The sequence below is a fragment of the Leucopleurus acutus genome (assembly GCF_964270905.1).
Source record: "Leucopleurus acutus genome assembly, chromosome: 13".
In the NCBI taxonomy this organism is placed as follows: Eukaryota; Metazoa; Chordata; class Mammalia; order Artiodactyla; family Delphinidae; genus Leucopleurus; species Leucopleurus acutus.
Genome location: NC_139155.1, coordinates 72,766,902 through 72,792,008, shown reverse-complemented (window position 1 = coordinate 72,792,008; position 25,107 = coordinate 72,766,902). Strand labels below are relative to the sequence as shown.

At 41.6% G+C, this 25,107-nt stretch overlaps 1 protein-coding gene across 1 annotated transcript in view; it reads right to left on the bottom strand.

Moving 5' to 3' along the window:
* Positions 1-8,032, bottom strand: part of MYO1H (myosin IH) — a 44,864-nt gene extending 36,832 nt beyond the window's left edge. The window contains exons 1-4 of the mRNA XM_082853085.1: positions 7,877-8,032; positions 4,607-4,722; positions 3,054-3,252; positions 2,017-2,097 (exon numbers count right to left, since the gene is read on the bottom strand). Coding sequence (XP_082709211.1) covers positions 2,017-2,097; positions 3,054-3,252; positions 4,607-4,722; positions 7,877-8,002 — 522 coding nt within the window. The 5' untranslated portion in view covers positions 8,003-8,032. The remainder of the gene's footprint in view (positions 1-2,016; positions 2,098-3,053; positions 3,253-4,606; positions 4,723-7,876) is intronic.
* Between the last annotated feature and the right edge of the window lie 17,075 nt (positions 8,033-25,107).

Sequence of the window (25,107 nt, the reverse complement as noted above, 5' to 3'; positions counted from 1 at the left end):
CAGCACCATTTATTGGAAAGACAATTCTATGTATACTGAATCACAGTGGTGCTTTGGTCATAAGTCTGGTGACCATATACGTGAATGGGGCAGGGGGAGGGGTCTTTCTCAACTCTCTTCTGGTCCATCAGCCTCTTTATATATTCTTGTGCCAACATCACACTGTCTTAATTATTGCTTTAAATAAGCTATCCAATAAAAGGTTTGTGTTCCAGGACATATATAGAACACTTGCAAATCAGTAAGGGAAAAAAAAAAAAAGACAGCCCAATTAAAAATGAGCAAAAGACTTTAACGTACAAGAGGGTTTTTAAATGACCAACGGGCAAAATTTCATTAAAAATCAGGGAGATACAAATTTAAACTACAGTGAGAAACCACTATACCCCACCAGAATGTCTAAAACTAAAAGGACTGACAATACCAAATGTTGACAAGAGTGTGGAAAAACTCCGAAACTCTCAATTATAACATTGGGGTAAGAACCCAGCAATGCCACCTCTGGATATATACCCAACATAAAGGAGTGTGCTTATATCTACTAAAAGAGGTACAGAATGTTCACAGCACTATTTGCGATAGCCCCAAATTGGATACAGCCCAAATGTCCAACACAGGAGAACAGATAAACGGTGATAAAAGTCGAGCAATCAGAAAATGAACAATTCCATGCAGCAACATGGTTGAATCTCACAGACGTGTTGATTGAAAGAGGCCAAACACAAAAGAGAACAATTGTATAATTCCATTTTTCTGAAGTTCAAGAAGCAGCAAAATTAATCTGTGATTATAGAGGTCAGAACAGCGATCACCTTTGGGAAGGGGGGGTATTGTCAGAGACAGGTAGGAGAATCTTCTAGGTGCTAGAAATTTTTATATCTTGATCTGAGTGGTGGTTACACAGGTAGATTCATATGTAAAAATTTATCAAGCTGTATACATGATTTGTGTCCTTTTTACTATGTGTTGAATTTCAATAAAAAGTGAAAAAATATATATCGTTATTAAATTTTTTTCAAAGTCTATGCACACACCACCAGAAACCCATGTTCCAGCCTCTGGGAAACCCTGAGTCAGTCTGTCCTCATCGCTACACTGAACACTCAGCCACTTACTGTTCTCTAGCCTAAGTGTCATTTTGTCACTTGGAATTATATGTCCTTGAGAACTTTGTCTACCCCTCCTACTTGCATTAGTCTCATTTAAACTCTGTGTACAACACAACCACATTCATTCATTATGTGTTGTCTCTGGCTACTTTCACGCTACAAGAGCAGAGTTGAGTAGTTGAGACAGAGGCTGTATGGTCCATAAAGCCTAAAATATTTACTATCCGTCCCTCTCCAAATAAGTTTGCCAACCCATGTCATATAATTATGTACACATAAGCAATATATTGTTTACTTTGGAATGTTTTCAAGTCTTATAAGAAATGGCATCACACTGACACCCAGTACGTTCTCACGACCCGTCTACATTGTGCGTAGCTGGCGTTCACATGCTCTCACTGCCATAAAACACCTCATTGTGTGAGCATCCCGCAATTTGGCCGTTCTCCTGTTGGTGGGCATTCAGCTCTCTCGAGATGTGTTGGTTCTTTTCCAGTCCCTTTACCATCGTGAGCAGTGCTGTTGTGGGCATGTTTGCACATCTGTAGGAATATCTCCAGGAGGGGAATGGCTCCACCTTAGATTATGTGATTTCAACATCACAAGATGATACACCGTTTTCCAAATGGGCTGTACCAATGTACTCCCCGCCAGCAATGTGTGAGAGTTCCTAATGATCCACATCTTTACCAACACTTGGTATTATCAGACTTCCTAATTTTTGCCCACATAGTAAAATATGTCATCGTGGTCTTTATTTGCATTTCCTAGAACTAGCACTAATCCTGGATTTTTCAACTTTTTGAGCCAATAAATGCCCTTCCTCCCTTAAGGTGCCTTGAGATGGGTTTCCACTGCTGGCAAGTTCAGGGGTCCCCATGAAGCAGTAGTAGGAACGTCAGTGTACCTTAAAGTCAAACTGTATGTCCATGTATTTTCCAAATCTGCTGGAGTTGTCATTCCGGAGTGTTTTGGCATTTCCAAAAGCCTTGGAATACAAAGGGAGGGGAGACTGAACCAAATTGTCATTCACTGCCATTTAAGTCATTCAGTGTCATTTAACGTGTCACTCAATGACATTAAGTGTCATGCAGTGCCGTTTAAGTCATTCGCCATGCTCGTCGAATCCCTGACCCTAACTGACATGCTCACTGGAGGAGGGGAGGGGGAACCAGGAATGAAAGCCATACTTTATCTTCTAAGAAGGAATCACTATTTACAGAAGATTTGATGCCAAATATTGGGGCTGGACCCACAGAAAAGAAGGGAAAAATATCTTCTCTCTAGAATCCAATGTAGGAATAGATTAGAACTGGCCTAAGGAGAGGTAGATAGGACCCTAGGCCCTTGCTGTTCTAGAAGGGCACAGTTATTGGCCCCCATCTCCAGACACCTTCCTATATCAAAGATGTAAACTGTTCAGCCCAAAGGTCTACTGGGAAAATCCCTTCAACCATAAACACCTTTTACGCAAAGAGCAACCAAAACACAGGAGAAAATAACGTGTTCAAAATCATCCAGCAAGTCAGTGAATTGCAATAGTAGAAATAATCATCATCAAAAAGATTTTAATTAAACAATAAAAATATTAATGAATAATAAGAGTATTATTTTAGTGCTTACTAATTCTGCTGTGTGGTTTTTATGCATTCATCTTGTTTAATGCTCAAAACCTCTTTAAGAGGTAGGTACTACGAGTAGACCCATTCTCCAGATGGGGAGTGACTGCAGAAGCCTGCTGGTGCATGACTGCCCCAGCGTTAGTCTCCAGGCCTGCTGGACTTCAAGGTCACGCCCTTCAACCACAATACTACCCGTGTGATCCACTGCCCTCTTCTTAACTTCCAGACCTGCCCATTTTGACCGACCTCCCCGAACAGAAGATTCTTCTTACTTAGTGACCTCCCTGGAACTGCCCTCTCTAGGTCCTCAAAGATCGCTCACCTCCAGCACTGGATTGGAGAGTAGCAGTCTGTCACGGGCTACTTGTAGTGACTCAGTCATTGGGCAGGTCACGGCAAAATACTGGAGAATCTTCTTGGAGGCCTCCGTTTTCCCTGCCCCGCTCTCTCCAGAAATGAGGATGAAGTGGTTATTTAGCTCAGAGCACATCATGCGGTAAGCGTTGTCAGCTATGGCGTAGCTGGGGAAGTAGTGAGACAGAAACGCAAGGAATGGAAGTGACTATAACACTCCTTCCCTTGACTCTGATGCCCACCAGAGCAGGACAAAGTACCCTGCCTCCCAGAAGCCATGTCCAGATTGTGGTACCAGGCACTCAGTTCAGACAGAGAGCAAACCTTCACCATGACCCATTGACTGATCACTCATAGAGTGTACTAGATATCAAAACTCTAACAATTAGAAGGGTTACAGCGAAGAATTGGGGCAGGAATAAAAAGATTTTTCAAAATTTACCAATTTTTAAAAAATCTATCAACAGTTCTTATAAGAATAAACTACATACTAAGTTACATCCCCAAGAGATGCTCTATTAACTGTAGGTGGAAATAACATTTTGTCTAAATACTGAGTAACTCAATAGATATAAGATCTCGTGTTTCCTTCCCTTCAAAACCTAAAGTACTAAGAGTATAGAGACAGGAAGCCAAAAAGATTTGAAAAGCTCTGTGATAACTTTAGGACAAGAGGTAAAACTAGTATAAGGGCTTTATCTACAATATCAGAAACCAAAGCAGGAAGGTCTCCCAAGGGTATAACCTTAGTATGTGGCTGAATTTGAAAGCTGGGTATTCCAGAAATCACTGGTGGTGGTGAGGCAGAAAGGTTCATAAATGCCTTGGGAGTGGAATAGGTGAATCACCAAGAAAAATGAAGGGAGAACCTAGATAATTAGCCCAGAAGTCGACCAAGGAGGAGAACTGGGAAATTCAGCAAAGCCCAAGTCACATAGAGACCAGGCAGGAAATTGCTTTTCTTATGGATCTGCAGCCCTGCTAAGTTCCTACCAATGGGCATTCTTCTCAGCTGCCATGACATTCAGGTACCAGTAGAAGGCACTATAGCAATCCATTTCCAAGAGAAGACACCTCTCTGGCCACATTTAGATTTCTCAGGAGTCATACAAAGATTCTACTTCTCATCATATTTAAGCTTAGATTTGATCTGCTGTTGTTTTCCACTCTGTTGAAAGGCAGCAGTTTAAGTGAGATACACAACCTAATGAGCGTGCATCAAGGATGTGCATGGTTGGGTGGATGGATAACGGATGGGTAGATGGATGGATGGGTAGATGGATGGGTGGGTAGATGGATGGGTGGGTAGATGGATGGATGGGTAGGTGGATGGATGGGGAGATGGATGGGTGGGTAGATGAATGGATGGGTGGGTGAATAGGTGGATGGGTGGGTATGTGGGTGGGTAGATGAATGGATGGATGGGTGGTAGGTGGATGTGTGGGGTGAAGGGAGAGAGGGGAAAAAGAGGTAGAAAGCGAGAAAAATACTCCTATTGCTGACCTCATGGGTGCTACTTACACATGCGGTGGCAGTTCAAAGAAATTGACCCCTTGATAAAGTTCCATCTGGCTCACAGTGTAGATTCCAAGCTCCTGGTATGGGTTCACAGACACAAGGAGGGTCCCAATATATGTCTAGAGGAATAGACCAAAGCACTAGTGAGGAATTTCGGGGTGCAAATGGCTACAGTAAAAGACCATCACGTGCTATAATCCCCTTGTGTTCCTTCAGTGCTGGGACTATAACACGATAAATAAGACAGGTGGGGAGGGGGGTCTCTGCTGTCATGGAGCCTACATGGCATAGGCGGGCAGACAAACAGCCGAGGGCCCAAGACTGCTTCAACGAGTGTGCTAAGAAAGGCATACATAGAGTAACGAGTGAGTGAATGACTAAGGAAGGCCACCCAGCTAGTGGGCTTTGGGAGGCTTCTCTAAGGAGATGACATCTGAGCGGAGACGTGAAGGATGATGAGCCTGTCATGAAAAATGTAGGCAGGAAGGCATCTCAGGCTGAGGGGACATGTGTGGCTCTGCATTGGAGGCCAGTGAGGGAGGGGAGACTAGAAAATGGTAGAGAGGATGTTGGGGAGGGTGTGCGTTGAGACCATGCAGGGTGTCAGGAACTGGGGGGTTCATTCCACATGCAATGGATGTCAGAGAGCCCACTCCCCGCTACTGAAATGAAACACTGGCCTGAACTATCACGTAAAAGAGATGACTTTGAGGGTGTACACCATGATCTGATGGATTCATGTTTCACAAAGGTCCTTCTGGTGACTGAGTGAAAGCAGGGCAAGCATATATAGCTGCCATCTAAAACTGGGCAAACACTCCCACTACTTGCATTTATTTCTCTAGATCTCATTGTTGGATTCAACTAATATTCAAGTGTTTGAAGTACTTATATTTGTAGTATAGCCACTAAAGAAAGCTTCTTGGAATACGATTATGAATAAAAGTTCTAAGCTCTTATATATAAAAATAAATATTTAGGCTCCTTTAAAAATACATCTGGAGGGCTTCCCTGGTGGCACAGTGGTTGAGCGTCCGCCTGCCGATGCAGGGGACAAAGGTTTGGGACACGGGTTCGTGCCCGGGTCTGGGAAGATCCCACACGCCGCGGAGCGGCTAGGCCCGTGAGCCATGGCTGCTGAGCCTGCGCGTCCGGAGCCTGTGCTCCGCAACGGGAGAGGCCACAACAGCGAGAGGCCCGCGTACCGCAAAATACAAACAAACAAACAAACAAATACATCTGGAGCACGGGCTCTAGGTGCGTGGGCTTCAGTAGTTGTGGTGAAGCCCCGCACCGCAATGAAGAGTAGCCCCTGCTCGCTGCAACTAGAGAAAGCCTGCGCGCAGCAACGATGACCCAATGCAGCCAAAAATAAATAAGTAAAATAAATAAATTTATTTTTAAAAATCCCAGTATTAAAAAAAATACATCTGGTACTCAGATATAGAGAATAAACTAGTGGTTACCAGAGGGGAGAGGTTGGGAGGAGCAAGATATAGGTTTGGGGGTGGGACGTACAAACTATTGGGTGTAAGATAGGTTCAAGGATGTATTGTACAACACGGGGAATAGAGCCAATATTTTGTAAGAACTGTAAACGGAAAGTAACCTTTAAAAATGGTATAGGGCTTCCCTGGTGGTGCAGTGGTTGAGAGTCCGCCTGCTGATGCAGGGGACACAGGTTCGTGCCCCGGTTCGGGAAGATCCCACATGCCGCGGGGAGGCTGGGCCCGTGAGCCATGGCCGCTGAGCCTGCGTGTGCGGAGCCTGTGCTCCACAACGGGAGAGGCCACAACAGTGAGAGGCCCGTGTACCGCAAAAATAAATTAATTAATTAAAATGGTATAAAAAAATATATCTGGTATTTTCAGATTCTGAGTTTGTTGTTGCTTTTCATTTCAGAGTCTCAAAGACTGGAGGTACTCAAGCCTACATTAAATTATGCTAAAATCATTCCAACTATTGTTTCCAATCTCTAGGACAAAGTCAGAGAACTGGATCACAGATGAGTATTTTGACTAAAACTCTGCATCGCTTCCATCAGTAGAAACCTTCCAAGATAGAACACAGTTTCTGAAATTTACCTGTTCAGATTGGAAACATTTCGTTTATCCATGATGATCCTATCATCCCACTTATACTTCCCCAAACCATACTATTTCTCTTCTGCTTATACATAAACTTATAGATGAAATCTATTTCCACAATTAAAAATGTACACTCTGAGAAACACTTTGCTTGTTTCTTTTGGTAACCTTGGTTTCCACATGTAGACTGTCACGGGCACTATTACAAACAAAATAACTATAAGAAAAAATTTTTTTAATATTTTTAAACTGCTTCTGATCATCTCATTTACTCTGAGCAAAAGCTAATAAAATTAAACAATAACACACACACACACACACACACACACACACACACAGAAACACTGTTGAGTGCATCCTTAAAGGAATTTACCTGAACAGCAACCAATCAAACCAAGGTGGAGTGATAAATGGAGATCTTAATAAAAATTGACCATTAGAAGCAAGGAGACCAACTTGAACAGAGTTCTGGTAAAATACTGCAGTCTTGACCCTTGAAGATTCCTGGGATATGGTGGACATCTCTTATTTTTGCCTGCCTGCCATCAAGTCCCCCTTCTTCCAACAGATTCCTCTGAGAGAACTTCTCCAGCTCTCAGTCCATATCATGAGGTCAGGGGACCACTGGCCTCATCCCTCACCTCTAGAAGTGGGCCTGGGAATAGCCTGGCCAGTCAGAATATTCCTCTACCTATGCGGATTGGTTCAGAGACAGACACATGACCCAACATGGGCCAATCAGAGCCGACCATTCTCCGTCTCCCAGAAGACTTGCTCCCTTCTCAGTAGCAGCTTTAAGAGGATAACGTATCAGCCTGGTTCCGCTGGCAGTCACCTCACCACCATGCAGAGAGGCTGCTCCAGAAGGAAACTGACGCAAAAGAAAGCAGAGGGATGGGAAAGAGTCCTCAAGGCATCACCCTAGACCCTAGATCTATTTCTGGACCCTGAAGCTACATAGGTTGATAGATTCCCTCTTGCAGCTTAGGCCGATTTAAGTTGGGTCTCTGCCAACAGCAGACATAAAAGTCTTAATTCAAAGAATCAAAGTGTACCTGACAGTGGTCCCTCGACGCCCCCCTTTAATGCCTAACCTAATTAGAGTGAAACTGTTCACGATCATCGAGACAAGACCAGAAGGGAGCCACCACTCTAGGAAAAACAGCTGAGAAACGGGTTACATTACATAGATGAGGTTCTCGCTGAAACGCTTGCGAAGGTTGTCCAGAAAAGCAGATTCACTGGTGTAGGCATCCAACAGCACAAAATCCTGCACCCCGACCTTGTCCCGGGCAGTCAGCGCGCTTTCCATGTGCAGACGAATGTGCTTCCGCCGCACTTCTTCTTTCTACAGGAAACAGAACATTCCTCAGCAACTCACTTATTCTGTCATTTTTATTGCACGTCTAAAATGGAAATAGCAAGATCCCAAATCCTGGGGATAGTTGAGAGCAGAGATTAAATTATGCTCTCTTCATTAAGCATTTATGATCCAGTTAGGGATACAAGTAATGATAGTAAAAGCAATAACTGTAGTAACAGCGGCTGCTGCCAGGAACTGAGCATTTACTATGTTAGTCACTACACTAAATGCTTGACATGTATTATCTCTCTTGATCCTCATTCTGACCCTATGCTCTTATCATGCCCATTCTACAGGCCAGAAAACTGAGGACAGAGAGGTTATAAAACATGTCCAAGACCTGCCAAAAGGCAGAGCCAGGATATCCACCTAGATAGCCTGGCCCTATAGCCTGCTTTCCTGACCATGATGTACTCACTGAATGTTAGTTGCCTAAACTTCCTATGTAATTCCCAGATGAGTGATGAGAACGTTGGTCAGAAGGAGACTATCTTGTTGCAGAGGAGTATTTCAACATCAACAAAGGACAAACTTGGAGGGTCTCCTCCCAAAGGCTGGGCTTCAGACCTCCCCGGAGAAGGTTGGTGGCAGCCCATTGGATGGTGGAGAATGTTGCTAGGTTACTAAGGCCAGACCAGGCAGCAGAACAACCCTCCCAGGAACAGACGAGCAAAGGGAGCCAGATCACCGCTGGGCGGGAGACCTGGTGCTGCCCTGTTTGGGTTGGGAGGGCCGTGGGAAACAGCTCTCCAGGGCTCAGGTAAGCTGAGGCTGGGGGTGTGCAGAGGGAGTGGGGAGCTGCTGTGGGTAGGAGGGCCGGAGTGTGTGATGTCTGTACTGGGAGGACTGTGGCAAGGTGGTGACCAGGCCAGGGCTGCAAAGTCACTAGGGACTCCGTGCTCTGGGTACCCAGTCCGTGTATGTCTGCCCACCACATCCCACTGTGCAGCTGACGGCAGCTGAAAGGCAAGGAAAAGCAAAACATCACAAAAGGAGCCGTGAGGAGAAACCTTCTGCTATTGCAATGCCCTTCCAGCACCTTCTAGTGACAAAGACTGACATCATGCCCTCTTCAAGGAGAAATGCTTAAGGAGTCCACTTCATTATCCCAGAGCAGGTACAGAAGGGTGAATTTGGATCTGAGAGACAATAAATGGACACCTGGCACATATGGCTGTGCAAAGGTCCTAGAATAGCCGCAACCATCTTGAAAAAGAAAAACAAAGCTAGAGGGCTCACACTTCTTTAGATAATCAAGACTGTGTGCCAACTGATTTTTGTCAAAGGTACCAAAACAACTTGGTGCGGAAGAGGAAAATCTTTTCAACCAACGGTGTACAAACAACCGGATATCTATAAGGAAAAACTGCATTTCAACCCCTACATCAGACTACATACATATGTATATTATACAATAAAATATGTTGTACAGTATATACATTTATATATGTATACATAAGTATATAGAGTTAATATATATTAATTTGAGACGGATTTTAGATCTAGATGTAAATGCAAGATCTGTAAAGCTACTAGGAGAAAATAGAGGGGAATATCTTTGCATCCAGAGAAAGGCAAAATTTTTTTAGGACACAGGAAGAAATAACTAAGAGACAAAAAAAAGAAATTAGAACTTCATCAAATATAAACCTTCTCATCAGAAGATACTGTTAAGAAATGAATCAGCAAGCCATAGACTGGCAAAAAGATGTTCATGAACTAGATACCTGCAAAGGATTTGTATCTAGAATAAAAGACTCCAACAGCTCAGTTTAAAAAAAAGCAAAAAACATAGAAATTGGGCAAAAGACTTGAATGGATGCTTCACAAAGGAAGATAGACAGATGGTCAATAAGCACATAGGAAAGTGCTCAACATCATTAGTAATCAGAGAAATGCACATCAGAACCGCAATGAGATGCCACCAGAAGAGTTCAAATGAAAAAGACTGACGATATCGAACATTCCCAAGATTGTGGAGCAGACAGAACTCTCATACATTGCTGGCAGGAAGGTAAAGCATGGAATCACTGGGGAAAAGTCTGGCAGTTTCTAATGAAGTTAACCAAACCTCTACCCTTTCATCCAGCAATTCCATTCCTAAGTATTTACACAAGAGCAATGTAGACGTATGTCCACAAAAAGACTGGAACATGAAGGTTTGCATCGAGTTTATTCATGATGGTCCGAAACTGGAAACAATCCAAATTCCTATCAACTGGAGAATGGTTGTGGAACATCTATACAATAGAATGGGTACAGCAATAAAATAGAAATGACAGGTATGCACAATGACACAGACATTATGCTGAGTGAAAGTACTCAGACACAAAAGACTGCATGCTGTATGATTCCATTTATATGAAATTCTAGGACAAGCAAAACTAATCGACAGTGAAAATCACAACAATTGCTGCCTGGTTATGGGGGGACTGCCTGGCCAAGGACATTTTTGGAGTGATGGAAATATACTCTAACTTGAGAGGACTCTGAGTTACATGGGTGTATCTGTTTGTCAAGATAAATGGTTACAATGTTGTACGTTATGATACATGTCCATTTTGTTTTAAAAAGAACCATAAAAAATAATCAAGTGGGGAGAGGCTGGGGAATAGGTAGAGGTAAAAATGATAACAGGATGGCAGAATGTTCATAATTGTTGAAGCCAGGTGATGGGTACAGGAGGGATTATACTCTTCTGTTTACTTTGTACTTGCTTGCAATTTTCCATAATGAAAAGTTTTAAAAAAACAAGATCACCACCAGGTGTCTCCCTTCACTAGCTAAATGGAGCTAGAAGGCGCAATCACCTGCTCTCTAAGAATGAAGACGATGCATTTAGATCAAACTATATTAGTGATTACAAATATTCCCGTTTTAAATATTTTTTATAAGGGAGGCAGTATAGCATAGTGATGAAGCACAAGGACTTTGGAACATGAGTCTTTCCAGTTTCAAATCCTTGGGAAAGTCTCTTAATCTCTCCAAGCCCCAGTCTGTTTCACGTCTGTAAAATGGAATATAATTGTACCTACTTCATAGGGTTATTGGTTTGAACAGAACCATGGAAAGCTCTTGGGACAGTGCCAGATACAATATCAGCTCTGTGAGTACTGGTTTCTGTCCTCATTAGTATTAATAATTCGATTATTAGAAACAAGACCATAATAAAGCAAAAAAGAAATCCGCTGGTAAGTAGTCAACAAGCCCCATATTAAATTAGGAGTGGGCTGGAGTCTGAAGTAATCTCTGGAGCTGTACCCACAAATATTACTGCAGCTGGATCTCTGTGGGTGGAGGGTGCAGAGATTGTAACAAAGCTTCTTTCTTGTTCCAGTTCTAGAGATGGGAGCCGCAGCATGCATACAGGAGTGAGTTCTGCAGTCAGCCCCAGCGCCTTATGCGACCTTCCAGCCCAAAGAGATTTGACGAAACCTCTTAGATTAAGGAATGTGACAATAATTTTAACTCGCAAGGGCCAAAGCACAGTCTATCCATGTCAGCCTGGAGTTTTGTTTGTCGCAGTATTTCAATTCTAATATCTGGATTTCTTTTATCTAGTTTGTTTCAAAATACCTTTAGAAGGGTGTGAACAAGCTAGAGGAGCCTAATGATATTGACAAGAACGGTCAGAAGGATAAATATTGGAGCAGAAAGGGGAACAGTAATAAAGAAATGGAAGGATTTCAGCTTTGACCAAAAGGAAGACGATTAAGAGACTTTATCAAGAAGAGAACATTAACACCATAAATGACCAGATAAGAGGGAAATTAAAGAGTGAGAGGTCTTTACTATACCTATGAAAGAACTCCATCTTTGGGGTGATAAAACTGTAGTAGGTACCACCGCGCAAACACACACAGCAGTGATCACAAACTCCGCTACCTAAAGAGCAGGTACTGGGATTCGGTCAAGCTGCAGGTGGCCGGGACTCACTTAAGATTAGGGAGTGAATGGCCATCTGTGTGCAGCCACTGCTCGGTTTTGGCTGGTTGACGGATATACGGCTTGTGTTGCCAAACCTTTCAATTCCTTAAGAAAAGTTTAAAACGTAGAATTTTATGTAAAGTCCTATAGCATGTATTTAGCCTCATGGGACACTAGTTTGCAAGCTCCGCAGCAGACACTGCAAAATAGAGCAGGCCACCCTTTGTCTTGGATGGTTTAGGTGTTTCACTCATCTGAAGGCAAGGGATTCAATGAGATGCTCCCAACGGGACCACTGTTTTGGAAGCATCATGTTGTCAATGGTGATCTGATCATATCACCTTCTACACAATCTACTGCTCGACCCAGTGTGTCCGGGGGATGGAGGGCAGTGGAGGAGGTGGGCACAATGTGAATAAAGACGGTGAGAAGCTTTGGTAGCAACAGAAATGCCTGCCAGATGTTCCATGGGCTGCCCCACATTTCCCCTTGCAGTTAGGTGGTGTCACATAACTACTTCTAGACAACAGGTTGTGAAAAGAAGTGACATTTGTGCCAGACCCTTTAGTGGGTTATAGGACTCCTTCAGTGCTGCAATGATTGAGAACTTCTCTCATTGAATGCATGAGCCACAAAACCAAAGTAGCCTAGATTCCCGAGTCATCACATGGAGAAGTTCTAAAGAATCATCCAGACCCTAGTAGAATTTGTGAACACAAGAAATAAACTTCTGTTATGGTAAACGTCTGAGAGTTGGGGGGCTGTTTGTTACTGTAGCCTAAGGCTGCTTAACCTGACTAATACAGATGCCAAAAGGCTTTTCCATTGGTAGAATAGCAGTTTGAATATGAACCACAGCTCTTGCATGTTAAACTCAGCCAACAGGTTTGGCTACTATCCTTAAGCTTGGAAAATGAGAAGGAGGCATTTTTTTAAGGGAGAAAATAAGCCCTAGAGTTGTAGCTTTTGAATTTTATTTTATACTTCAGAACAACTTTGTTCAAGGTAAGTCATAAGAAACCTCAATATACAAAATTAAAAAGCAGAGCCTTTCTGATTAAGGTGGAAGGGAATGTCTCCTTGGAAGAGAGTTTGAGGAGCTCTGAGGGCAAAGGAGAGTTTGCAAACCCCTGCATGTCCCCTGTATCATGTTCCCCAATCTTCATTATTTGATGACTTCCTTTACATTTATAGTCATATCAGTATACCACCAGTACTATTTTTTACCTCAAATGTTTCCTTAAAGAGCTTTTTTCCTGTAAATATATACAGTTAAAGTTTTATTATGAAAAAATGTTCACACACAAAATTATCAAACGCATACCAAACCCAATGTACCCATTACTCAGCCTCAACAAATACCAACCGACGGCCCCTCTTCAGCTATGCCTCACCACTCCTCCCGACACTGGAGGGATTCCTTCAAGGTAAGTCACAGATACCACATCACTATCTATAAATATTTCAGTAGGTATCTCTAAAAGGTAAAAAGCTCTTAAATTATATGTACACAACACTATTATCATATATAAAGACCTTCACAATAATTCCTTAATGTTAATTATCATACACAATCAGTGTTCAAATTTCTCTATCTTATAGGATATTGGTATAGTTGGTTTGCTCAAATTAGGATCCAAACAAGGTCTACACATTGAATTTAGTCAATGGGTCTTTCAAGTCTCTCTTGTTCTAGGGCTCCCTCTCCTTTTTTCTTGCAGTGTATTTGTTGAAGAAATTGGACAATTTGTCCTGTAGAATTTCCCACCTTCTGGACTTTTGTTGATTGCATACTGATGGGGTCGTTTAACATGTTTTTCTTTGCCCTGCATTTCCTAAAAACTGGTAGCTTGACCTAGAGGACTTATCAAATACAGGCTTGAGTTTTATCCTGGCAAAAAGACTTTACAGGCAGTGAAGTGTACTTCCAGTGGAAGGCACATGAGGTCTCGCTGTCATTTTGAGATGTCAGTGCTCTTATACACATTGCCTAAACCCACATTTTCTTAGAAGACTGCAAAAAAAATGGTAATGTTCCACTTCTACCACTTCTTCATTTATTAGCTGGGATCTTTCTATATAGAGAAACCTTATCAATTACTTGGTTACCCTGAGGTACAGTTTGAAAAAAGAAAAAAAAAAAAAAAGGCAGGGTAAATGCTTGATTTCCCATTTTCAGACTAAGTTAGTTCTGTAGCATCCTTCAAAGGGGACAATGAGTTTTTAATATTATGAGCTAGTAGGTTTAAATGTATTTGACATATTTCATTCCGTGACAATTATTTATCCTTACTGATGCTAAAATTATCCGATTTTTGGCCAGTGGGAACCTTTTAAGTGGGCTCTTGAGTCCTTTTGACATGGCCTTAATAGTCTTTGATAGCTTCCCATGCATATCAAATTGCCAAGCTGCTTTTAGGTTTATTTTATATATTCTCAGCCCAGACCTTGAATCTACCCAAGGAGCTCTGGTTTCTTTCAGTGGGGAGGTGGTAGATACCATAATCAGACACTAGGGGCGCTCATTGCCACTGGGTTGATCATTGTTTCTAAGGCTTTTCACTAGAGAGCAAGGAAGTATTCTTAAAATAATATACATCATGAGTTTATTCTGCTTCTACCAATTCATATACACAACTAAGGGGCTTGTGCTTAAACTTATTTTACTTATATCTCTTCCTCTTTCTCCTATCTAAAATTCCAGTTCAGTGACACGGTCAATTACTCATTGGCTTTATTCCACAATACACACAACCGTCTCAAAATAGCAATATGAACACCATCATCAACATGATTACTGAAGACAGTTTGAAATTTTTTAAATTATTCAGAATGTACTTCACTGGGTTTGTATAGGCACATTACTGTGTTTTTAAGCTCCCTTGAAATAGCTGATTTCCATGTGGCCATCTATACCAGCAACCAGATACATATTTAGGTTCATTCTTGTTTTTTTTTTTTGCGGTACGTGGGCCTCTCACTGTTGTGGCCTCTCCCGTTGCAGAGCACAGGCTCCGGACGCGCAGGCTCAGCGGCCATGGCTCAGGGGCCCAGCCGCTCTGCGGCATGTGGGATCTTCCCAGACCAGGGCACGAACCCGTGTCCCCTGCATCGGCAGGCGGACTCTCAACCACTGCGCCACCAGGGAAGCCCATTCCTGTTGTTTTATTCCTTACTTGGGGAGACTAATTTTAAAATTTTGTTTTATCATTATGTAAAATGTATTTAATGGTGCCAAAAACAAAATAAGGCATATTCAAAGAGCTAGCTCCCATGCCTGTCCCTTCCACCCTGTTCCCTTCTTCCCACTGTAAACAACCATTTCAAAAGCTTTAAAATGCTAAAATTGTTTCTTTTCTTAAATGGAAGCAAATACACACGTAGATTTGTTTCCCCCCTTTCTTAGGCATATGCTTGGAAACTCTACATGCTATGTTTCCACCTGTCTTCTCATTGGGAAATCTATCCCGGAGATCCCTTCAGAGTTGTTTACAATGACATGCCTCATTCCTTTTTAGATGCAAAGTACTCCACTGTATGTTCATACTATACAGTTGACCCTTGAACAAACACGGGTTTGAACTTTGTGGGTCCACTTAAATGCAGATTTTTTTCAAGAGTAAACTGCTTTTCAGCAGTACTACAGGACCTGTGGTTGGCTGAATCTGCGGAGGATCAACTATAAGTTATAAGTGGATTTTCGACTACACAGAGGGTCGGCACCCCTAACCCCCATGTTGTTCAGGGGTCAACTGCACTATAGTTTATTCAGACAGTCTAACAGTGGAAGACCTTAACTAACCTCTGTCAGCAACTGACAGAAAACAATGGCCAAAACATCGGTAGGACAGAGAAAATCTAAACAGCACAATTAGCTAACACAAGTATAACACTACACCCAACAATCGCACAGTATACATTTAGCACATAGAGCACTGACAAAAATTGACCACCACCTGGGTCATAAAGCAAATCTCAGATTTCAATGGATTCAAATCATGCACAGCTTAATCTTGATTAAGCCTCACTGAACCTGATCAGGCCAACACTTCAAAAGAATAGAACTTTCTGAGAGGATGAAAATATTCTGCAGCTTCACTGTCCAATGCAGCAGCCACGAGCCACACGTGGCCTCTGAGCATTTGAAATATGATGAGACCGAGGAACTGAAATATTAATTTAATTTTAATTAATTTAGATTTAAATAGCCAAAGTTGGCTAGTGACTAGTGTTTAGGCTGCACAGGTCTGGAATCTAATTTCCAATTCAAAGGAAAACAAAGAATGAGAAACACTTTAAAAAAAAACGCTTCCGCCACAATCACCTAAATTCAGCCTGGGAAATTCTATAGAACAAACTATCTAGTTTCTTCATCATTTGTGGAAGGACACTGCAAGATAGTCTGTATATTAAAAGAGTTGAAATAGGAAAATGCAAATCAAAATCACAATAAGCCATCACTTCATAGCCACTAGTATGGCTACAGTCAAAATGTCAGACAACTGCAAGTGCTATCAAGGAAGTGGAAAAACTGGAACCCTCACACACTGTTGATGGAATATAAAATGGTGCAGCCACTTTGGAAAACAGCCTAGCAGTTCCTCAAAATGTTAAATATAGACTTCCCATATGACCCAGCAGTTCTCCTCTCAGGTATATACCCAAGAGAAATGGAAACATGTGTCCACACAAAAACTCATATAGACATGCTCACAGCAGCGTTATTCATAATGGCCCCAAAGTGCAAACAACCCAAATGTCCATCAACTGATGAATGCAAAAACAAAACGTAGTGTGTCCATACAATGGAATGTTAGTTGGCAATAAAAAGGAATGAAGTACTGATACATAACATGGATAAACTTTGAAAACACTATGCTAAGTGAAAGAATCTAGTCACAAGAGATCACATGATTCCATTTATATGAAATGTCCAGAACAGGCAAATAGAGAGAGATGGAAAGTTAATTAGCGGTTGCCAGTGTTAGCGGGTTTGGGAGGAAATGAGAAGTGACTGCTATAGTATAAAAATTTTCTTTTTAAGGTGGTGAAAACGTTCTAAAATTGATTTTGGTGACAGTTGTACAACTGAATATACTGATAATAACAAACTTGAGTTGTACATTTTAGAGGGTGAATTGCCTGAATGGTATGTGAATTATATCTCAAAGATGTGACAAAAATCAAGATCTATATGTGAAAGGCAAAACTATAAATCTTTAGAAGAGAATGTAAAAGTTATCTTCATGATCATGGGGTAGGATTTCTTCATAATTCATACAAAAATATATCAACCATAAAGGGAATGACATGCAATCTTGACTGTATCAAAATCAAGAGCTTTTGTTTATCAAAAGATAGTTAAAAAGTGAAAAGAAAAGGTACAGGGTGAAAGAAAAACTATTTCTAACACATAAAGAGGATTTACGGATGAATAAGAAAAACCAACCGGCTCAATGACAAACAGGCATTTTGTTGAAGAATGAAATGGCCAATAAAAATACAAAATAGGCAAATTTTTACCCCAATGGAATACAATTGCATACTTAACAAATTGGTAAAACTTAAAAACCTGATGGGACAGGATAGCAAAAATGTCCAGCAACAGAAATTCTCAAACTCTGTGGATAGGAGTGTAAATTGGTACAACTACTTTGGAAAACAATTTAGCATAGCCTAGTAAAAGTTGAGGACACACACCCTATGACCGAGCAACTTCATTGCTCTTGTTTATGTGCAGTGAGGGGCAAACACAAGAAGCACTCAGCAGCATTATTTGTAACAAGAAGGGAACAACCTCAAGTTCTAACAATAATAAAATACATGGCTATCACTATCACATAATGCTATAGCCATACCAAACAGTTATACAGAGCACATGCACTACCTCAAGTACTTTTCATATATGAATTCATTTGAAACCTTTGAAACCTTTCAACAACCCTACGAGGTAATAGGTACTTTACTGCCATTTTTCAGGTGTGAAAACTGAGGCTCAGAGAGGTTAAATAACTTGCCACACAGATAGTATAGTTGACAGAGATTCAAACCTCAACAGTCTGATTCCAGAGTCCATGCTCTTTTTAACACGCTCCAGAAGCACACAAAACAAGACTTCAAGAAATGGAAATACATGCCAGATCCTGGATAAGGAGATTCAACAAAGAGGTTTAATTCAACTCTTACGTTGTGCACAGCTGTGAAAGTGAATGAATCACAATTAGGCCCATCAACATGGTTCGATTTATATAAAAAAAAGCAGCATCGTTCAAAGAAAGCAAGTCACATAAGAATATACACATATATCTGTAGTTTCATTCTGCTTTAGTCAAGGTCCCAAACAAGCAAAATTAAGCAATATGTTGCTTAAGGATACATTCACGGGTGATCCAACTACCAGGAAAACCGAGGATTGTACTTAGTACCTTACACTGGGTGGAAGCATATAGTTATTATTCTTTAAGTCACACACATACATATTCTTTTCCATGTATGGTATTTTGCAATAAAAATATTTTTAAAAACTAAGCTAGGGCTTCCCTGGTGGCGCAGTGGTTGAGAGCCCGCCTGCCGATGCAGGGGACACGGGTTCGTGCCCCGGTCCAGGAAGATCCCACATGCCGCGAAGCAGCTAGGCCCGTGAGCCATGGCCGCTGAGCCTGCACGTCCGGAGCCTGTGCTCTGCAACGGGAGAGGCCACAACAGTGAGAGGCCCGCATACCGCGCAAAAAAAAAAAAAAAAAAAAAACTAAGCTAACTTCATTTAGGTATATCAATACTAACTTCCTCAATAAGTGATTAGTAAACAGAATTCAGTGTAACAATAAAGGAATAGCAAAATGTGACCAAGTGGGATTTATTTCAGGAATTCAATATTAGAAAATCTATTAATAATAGATCTACCGTATCAATTGATCAAGAGTGGAAAAACGATGCATCTCATAGATTCTGAAAAGGCATTTGATAAAGTTTCATTCCATTCTTGATAATTACATTTATCAAAAACAATAGAAACCAAAACAAATTCCAGAGGATCACAGATTGAAACATTAAAAAAGAAAATTATAAAATAAAATATTAGAAGAAAATACAGGTGAAGGGAGGAATGCCTTTCTAACTATGATACAAAATTCAGAAGCCACAGAAGAAAAGACTGATCAACTACATAGAAAAATTTCAGCCTAGGAAAAAACATCAAAAGCAGAGTCAAAAGATAAAAACAATTTTGGAAAAGAATATTTGCAACTCACAGCTCAGACAAATGACTCGTTTCCTTAATATAAGAGCTTCCATAAATCAATAAGAAAAAGTCGAACACACCCTTCCACATGCATACACCCCAGAAGTGGACAAAGGAGATAAACAATAATTCACAGAAAAGAACATGAAAATTTGTCTTTTAAACACAAGGAAAAAATACTTAACTTCTCTCCAAAGAGAAATGCTATTTAAAATATATCGAAATACTATTGAAATACCATTTCTCACTTTTATCAGTTTGATAGGTAAAGTTTGAGAACATACTCTTTGTGAGTATGGCAATGAAATGTAATTTGCTATTATATTTTAAAAATTAAGTACACATTCTTTGATGCAGTAATTTATATTTATCCTATTATATATGATCTCACAAAGATAAAATCCAAATATTCATCAATAAGGAAACAGGTAAATTAAATTATGGTACATGCAATACAATGGCACTCTATAAAGGTACAGAATCTCCCAAATAGGTTGCTACCATATAACATGAGGTCACAATATATATTTTTTTTAATAAATTTATTTATTTATTTTTGGCTTCATTGGGTCTTCTTTGCTGCATACGGGCTTTCCCCAGTTGCAGCGAGTTCACGGTGTGCAGGCTTCTCATTGTGGTGGCCTGTCCCTGCGGAGCACGGGCTCCCGGTGTGCGGGCCCCATTAGTTGTGGCACGCGGGCTCAACAGTTGTGGTTCGCGGGCTCTAGAGCGCAGGCTCAGCAGTTGTGGCTCATGGGCCTAGTTGCCCTGCAGCATGTGGGATCCTCCCAGACCAGGGCTCGAACCCCTGTCCCCTGCATTGGCAGGCGGACTCTCAACCACTGTGCCACCAGGGAAGCCCACAATATTTCTTTAATAGATTTGTTGTAAGGGTATGAGGTAGCACCAAATAAAAAGTAGTCCCTCCCCCAGAAGTAGTAAATAATAAAATAACAATGGATGTAGTAATAATAGTGAGAATTGACTAAGTTCCTACAGCCGGTAAGGGGCTGAGCTGGAATTCAACACACACCTGTCACTCCCAACTCATTCTTCTTTCTCTACTCAATTTGGCCTCTTATGTAGCAAATGCAAGTGTTTTTCTATGTCTGTTTCAATGTTCCAACATAGTACTTCATCCCTTTCATATAACAGGTTTATCTGCATCTGAGTGAGAACCACAGATGTGTCCTGCATTTAGAGCTTCAGGTTCTGTGGCAAGGAGATTGTTCTGGAACCTTGAATAGATTTGCTCATCCTACTTAAACCACAAAATAAACCCACCAGATACAATGGCCTCAAAGCCAGTTCTAGGGCTGTTTCAAGGATCTCTATGTGGTTAGACTTGAGGGGTACATACGGGGACCCCCAAACTTCTCCAAAGCCCCCTATCTTGGATAGATTGTAGCTTTGGCTAAAAGCTCACCACTGGACCCCTTTGCTTTGGGTTCGATTGTAGTGCCTAAAGTTGATGGGACACAGGTTTGAGAAGTTTTGGCAAAAAGAAGTGAACTGAAAAAAAGCACACGGAGTTCCGGGGAAGGCACATCTCTGTGGTCTGGGTGGTAGTGGGTCTCAGAGAGGCATCTCACCCTCCTTCTGTGATGGAGGATGGGCCACAAATGCACCCTGGGTGCTGGTGCTGGGTCCTTAGCCTTATGTCAACCACCTCATCATCTCATTTATTCCTTACAAAGCCCCATTACAAAGATAATAGCACCTATCTTGATTTTTCAACAGAGGAAAGAACTATCTAAGGCCCACGGATGGTAAGTGAGGGAGGCTTGAATCCAGAGCTCTTGCACCCAACTCCAAGCTTACCCCACTCCCCCATGAGGCTCCAAGTGCCAGAGGGGAAAAGTATGAGATGGAAGAAAAGGATGGGAAGAAAAATCCCAAAGCCATTCTTTAAATAGAAGCTTGATCTCCTTTGGTTTTGCCTACATACTGCCACTTGCCTGGGAAGCATTTTCAGTTTTGCAACAAAATTGGAATAAGGAACATGCCCTGGATTGAGCTACGTTACTGCCATCACTACCGTTGCCTGTGCAGTACCTGACATCTGGGCCAAAGATTACCTATTGGAGCTCAACATCAGTAATATTTAAATTCATACAAATGAAAATAACAACAGCATCATGCTTTTATCAGAAAATATCAAGTAAGCGATAGAATAATACACAATACTTGCAAGGTTGAGGTGAGATTAAAACCAAATACACTGCAAGTAGCACAGTAAGTTTTGATTCTCTCTAGAAAGGTAATATCATATGTAAAAAAAAAAAAAAAAACCCATTAGAATAATTATTATACCTTTGGTCCAGTAATGCTGTGCCTGAGAATTTCTGCTAAGGAAATATTTCGAATAACTGATGTTTCTATGTTTCTGTGGTGTTCTCTAAAATCTACACCAAATTTACAACAGTAAAGAGTCAAGTATATTACACCAACTGGAGCGAGTATGTATAGAGATCAAAGTAATGTTTATGAGATTATGCAGCCAATTTTTCTCCCTTTTAAAGGAGAGCAGCAGAGTACAAATGTATATGTGTACTGTGACTGCAAAATATATATGCAAATATATGCTAATAGTCCCAGACTGGACTGGGATGTGGGCCAGACAGAGTTACATGAGGTGACAGGTATAGGTACTCGGTTGTCCACACTGTTCCCACTTCTTGTGTCTGTCTGCTTTTCCCACTGCCTGGTCAGACACTGAGTCCAAGAGTATTGTTATTTCTTTTTCCTATTGTGGTACTAAATGTCTGTTTTTGCTCTCACAGCCCCTGTACCTCCTCCTCTGACTACACCCCTACCACAGGTGTGTCCTCTCTCCCACTGGAAGGTGTCACGTGGTCCAGTCCAGTAAGATGCTCCCACCTCCTTTAGCCAAGAAGAGGGTGGAAGACACAGCTCAGACTTCCAGATTTCTCTCTCCAGGGACTTAGACCTTGACTGCAGCAATATAAAGAAGGGAAATGGTCATTACTGACAGCTCAGTTTGGAGGTCACCTCCGTGTCTACCACTAGGGACTGAATAGCATGGGAGATGCACCCCAGGGAATCTTTTTTTTTTTTCCTCCCCCGGCCGCACTGCAGGCAGGTGGAGCTTCCCCAACCAGGGATAGAACCCATTCCCCCTGCAGTGGAAGCAAGCAGTCTTAACCACTGGACCGCCAGGGAAGTCACAGTATCATGGAAAGATATTACGTGCATTACGACAGACAAAGAAACAAATCTACCCTTTAAGCAACATGCAAACAAAGCTACATGTTGCACGTGGATATAGCCATATTTAAGGATGTGCTCCAAACGCCCTGAGGGGGAGGGAGTCTCTAATTGGGAAGGTGAATGGAGGGGAGAAGGAGGAGGAAAACAAATCGGGAGAGAGGCTTCACAAAGACCACAATGTGTGATAGGAACTTGGGGACACTCCATCTTTGTCACCTGCATCTAAGGTCAAAAGAAAAGAAAAAAGGAATTCCTTTTTGGCCCAATTAGAGTTATTTCTATTGCTTGTAACCAGTGAAATAAGACACAATGTAATAGGGAAGAACAAACCTGACTCCATAGTAGATCCGTTCCTTTTCCTGTGCTTAGTCATGCTGGCTCTGCATGGTTTGTGAAAGAATTTTGCCTATAGCCTGAACTATACAGGGTAGCCTAGTCTCAGGGCTCTGACCTTTAAGAGTCCATTCACACAGAGATAAAAAGTTGCAGGACAGAGAATAAAATTTGTCTTGTTGGAGGTTTACAGGAACATGGTGACCGGACCTATGTGGACAGCTGCAAAAACAAAGGATTCCCACACCAAGAAGTTTGCAACAAGTAACCATGGCCCTCCCTCACCTTGCCTTTAAAAGTGCTTTGCTGAAACCCTTCAAGGACTTGGGGGTTTTGGGCACAAGCCCCCGTCTCCTTGCTCGGCCCTGCAATAAACCTTTCTCTGCTCCAAACTCCAAGGTTTTAGTTTGTTTGGCCTCACTGTGCGTCAGGTGCATGACTTGCCTTTGGTAACAATAACATAATGGATAGAATTTCTTTTATAAATTCAGTAGAAAAAGGATGATCTTTGGGCTCAAGCTAGAGCTCAAATTTTAAACCACGAGGTTCAATACAGGGATATGCCTTCTCAATAAATCTCTCCATCAGTGGCGCCCTGCCCTCCATCAACGAAATAACAAGGACACACCTTGATGTTCCTCAACAGTTATTTGGTGACTTGTAGCTTGTGAGCAAAAGTTCTCATTTTTGCTGACAGAATTACAAAGCCTTTGGTGGCTGAACAATAAAGGCTATTGGATATCTGCTTTCTCTTTCCAAACTTAAACTGGAAGCAATCTGCTCTATCCAAAAGACAATCATTAATGAATGCAGTCATGCACGTTTCAGTTGTGACTTTTGCTGGGTCCAAGTCTGACCTTTTTCTACTATTGACTCCATTGTTTTTCTTTGTGTTGATGCAAGGTCAGCAACAAGGCCTACTTTCATTTTGTTCTAAGTAATAGTGTCTGAACAGTGATGCGTTCGTTTTGCTAGTTCTTTTCCCCAATACACATGAACACACAACTATGCCATCTCTGTACCAGTTAAAATCATCTAGATGCTTCCACTCTGTGAAACTAGTCTGATTTTTTTAAAAACTGTAATTTTTGTTTGCAAATGCTCAGCAATTGATTTTTTAAAAAGTCATGAAAATCTAAATAGGGATTGTCTTTAGTGGCTATGAAAGGAGTTGAATGAAAGGTGCACATGAGGGGTTTCTGGGGTAACCAGGATGGTGGTTATACGGGTGTGAGCTTTATAATAATTAATCAAACCGCACATTTATTTATACTCTTTTCAGTGTGTGGGTTATACCCCACAATAAAAAGCCTTTTAAAAAACATCACATCTTGGGGCTTCCCTGGTGGCACAGTGGTTAAGAATCTGCCTGCCAATGCAGGGGACACGGGTTCGAGCCCTGGTCCAGGAAGATCCAACATGTCGCGGAGGAACCAAGCCTGTGCGCCACAACTACTGAGCATGTGTGCCACAACTACTGAGCATGTGTGCCACAACTACTGAAGCTCACACATCTAGAGCCTGTGCTCCGCAACAAGAGAAGCCACCGCAATGAGAAGCCCACACGCCACAACGAAGAGTACCCCCCGCTCACCACAACTAGACAATGCCTGTGTGCAGCAATGAAGACCCAATGCGGCCAAAAATAAATAAATTAAAAAACCAAAAATAAATAAATTAAAAAATATCACATCTTAATCGTCATGTTTCCTCTCAAGATAAAGAATGTAGGAGAACAGTGCCTGTGAGGAAGTGCACACTTTTATTTTTCATTTATTCTCTATAAAATCTTAGCTGGGAAAGCTAAGTCACTGAGAAGGCTTGTTTCACCTGGAAAATTCGTTAGACTTGTGAAGACAGCAGGTAACCAGGATAAACCAACAGAGAAAGACTCGGGGAGTGGAAGTTACATTCACGTTATCGGAAAGGAGATCAATACTCTGTTGTACCTGTTAAAACTATTGATTTTTGTATCTGTTTCTAACACAGAATCCTGTGGCTGTGTTTCTTATCTAAAGCTTAAAAATCAACGAGGATTTCAGGCAGCATCTTGCAAGCAAGACCCACTTCTGTCGACATCTTTAATTCGCAGATGAGAAATGCGTATCTGGTCTTTCTTTCTTAGTACGATACTTCAGTATGATTAATCCCATGGAAAAAAGCAAGACTGTGGATGTCTTTGGCTACATCCATGAGGACCAAAGAGACTTTTTCCAGGGAATGAACACATTTACCCTCGACCCCATGAAGGCAGATGACCGAAGAGTTTGCAACATTACCTTCCAGAAAAATTTCGCCAAGCATCAGACACAGCTATTCTTGT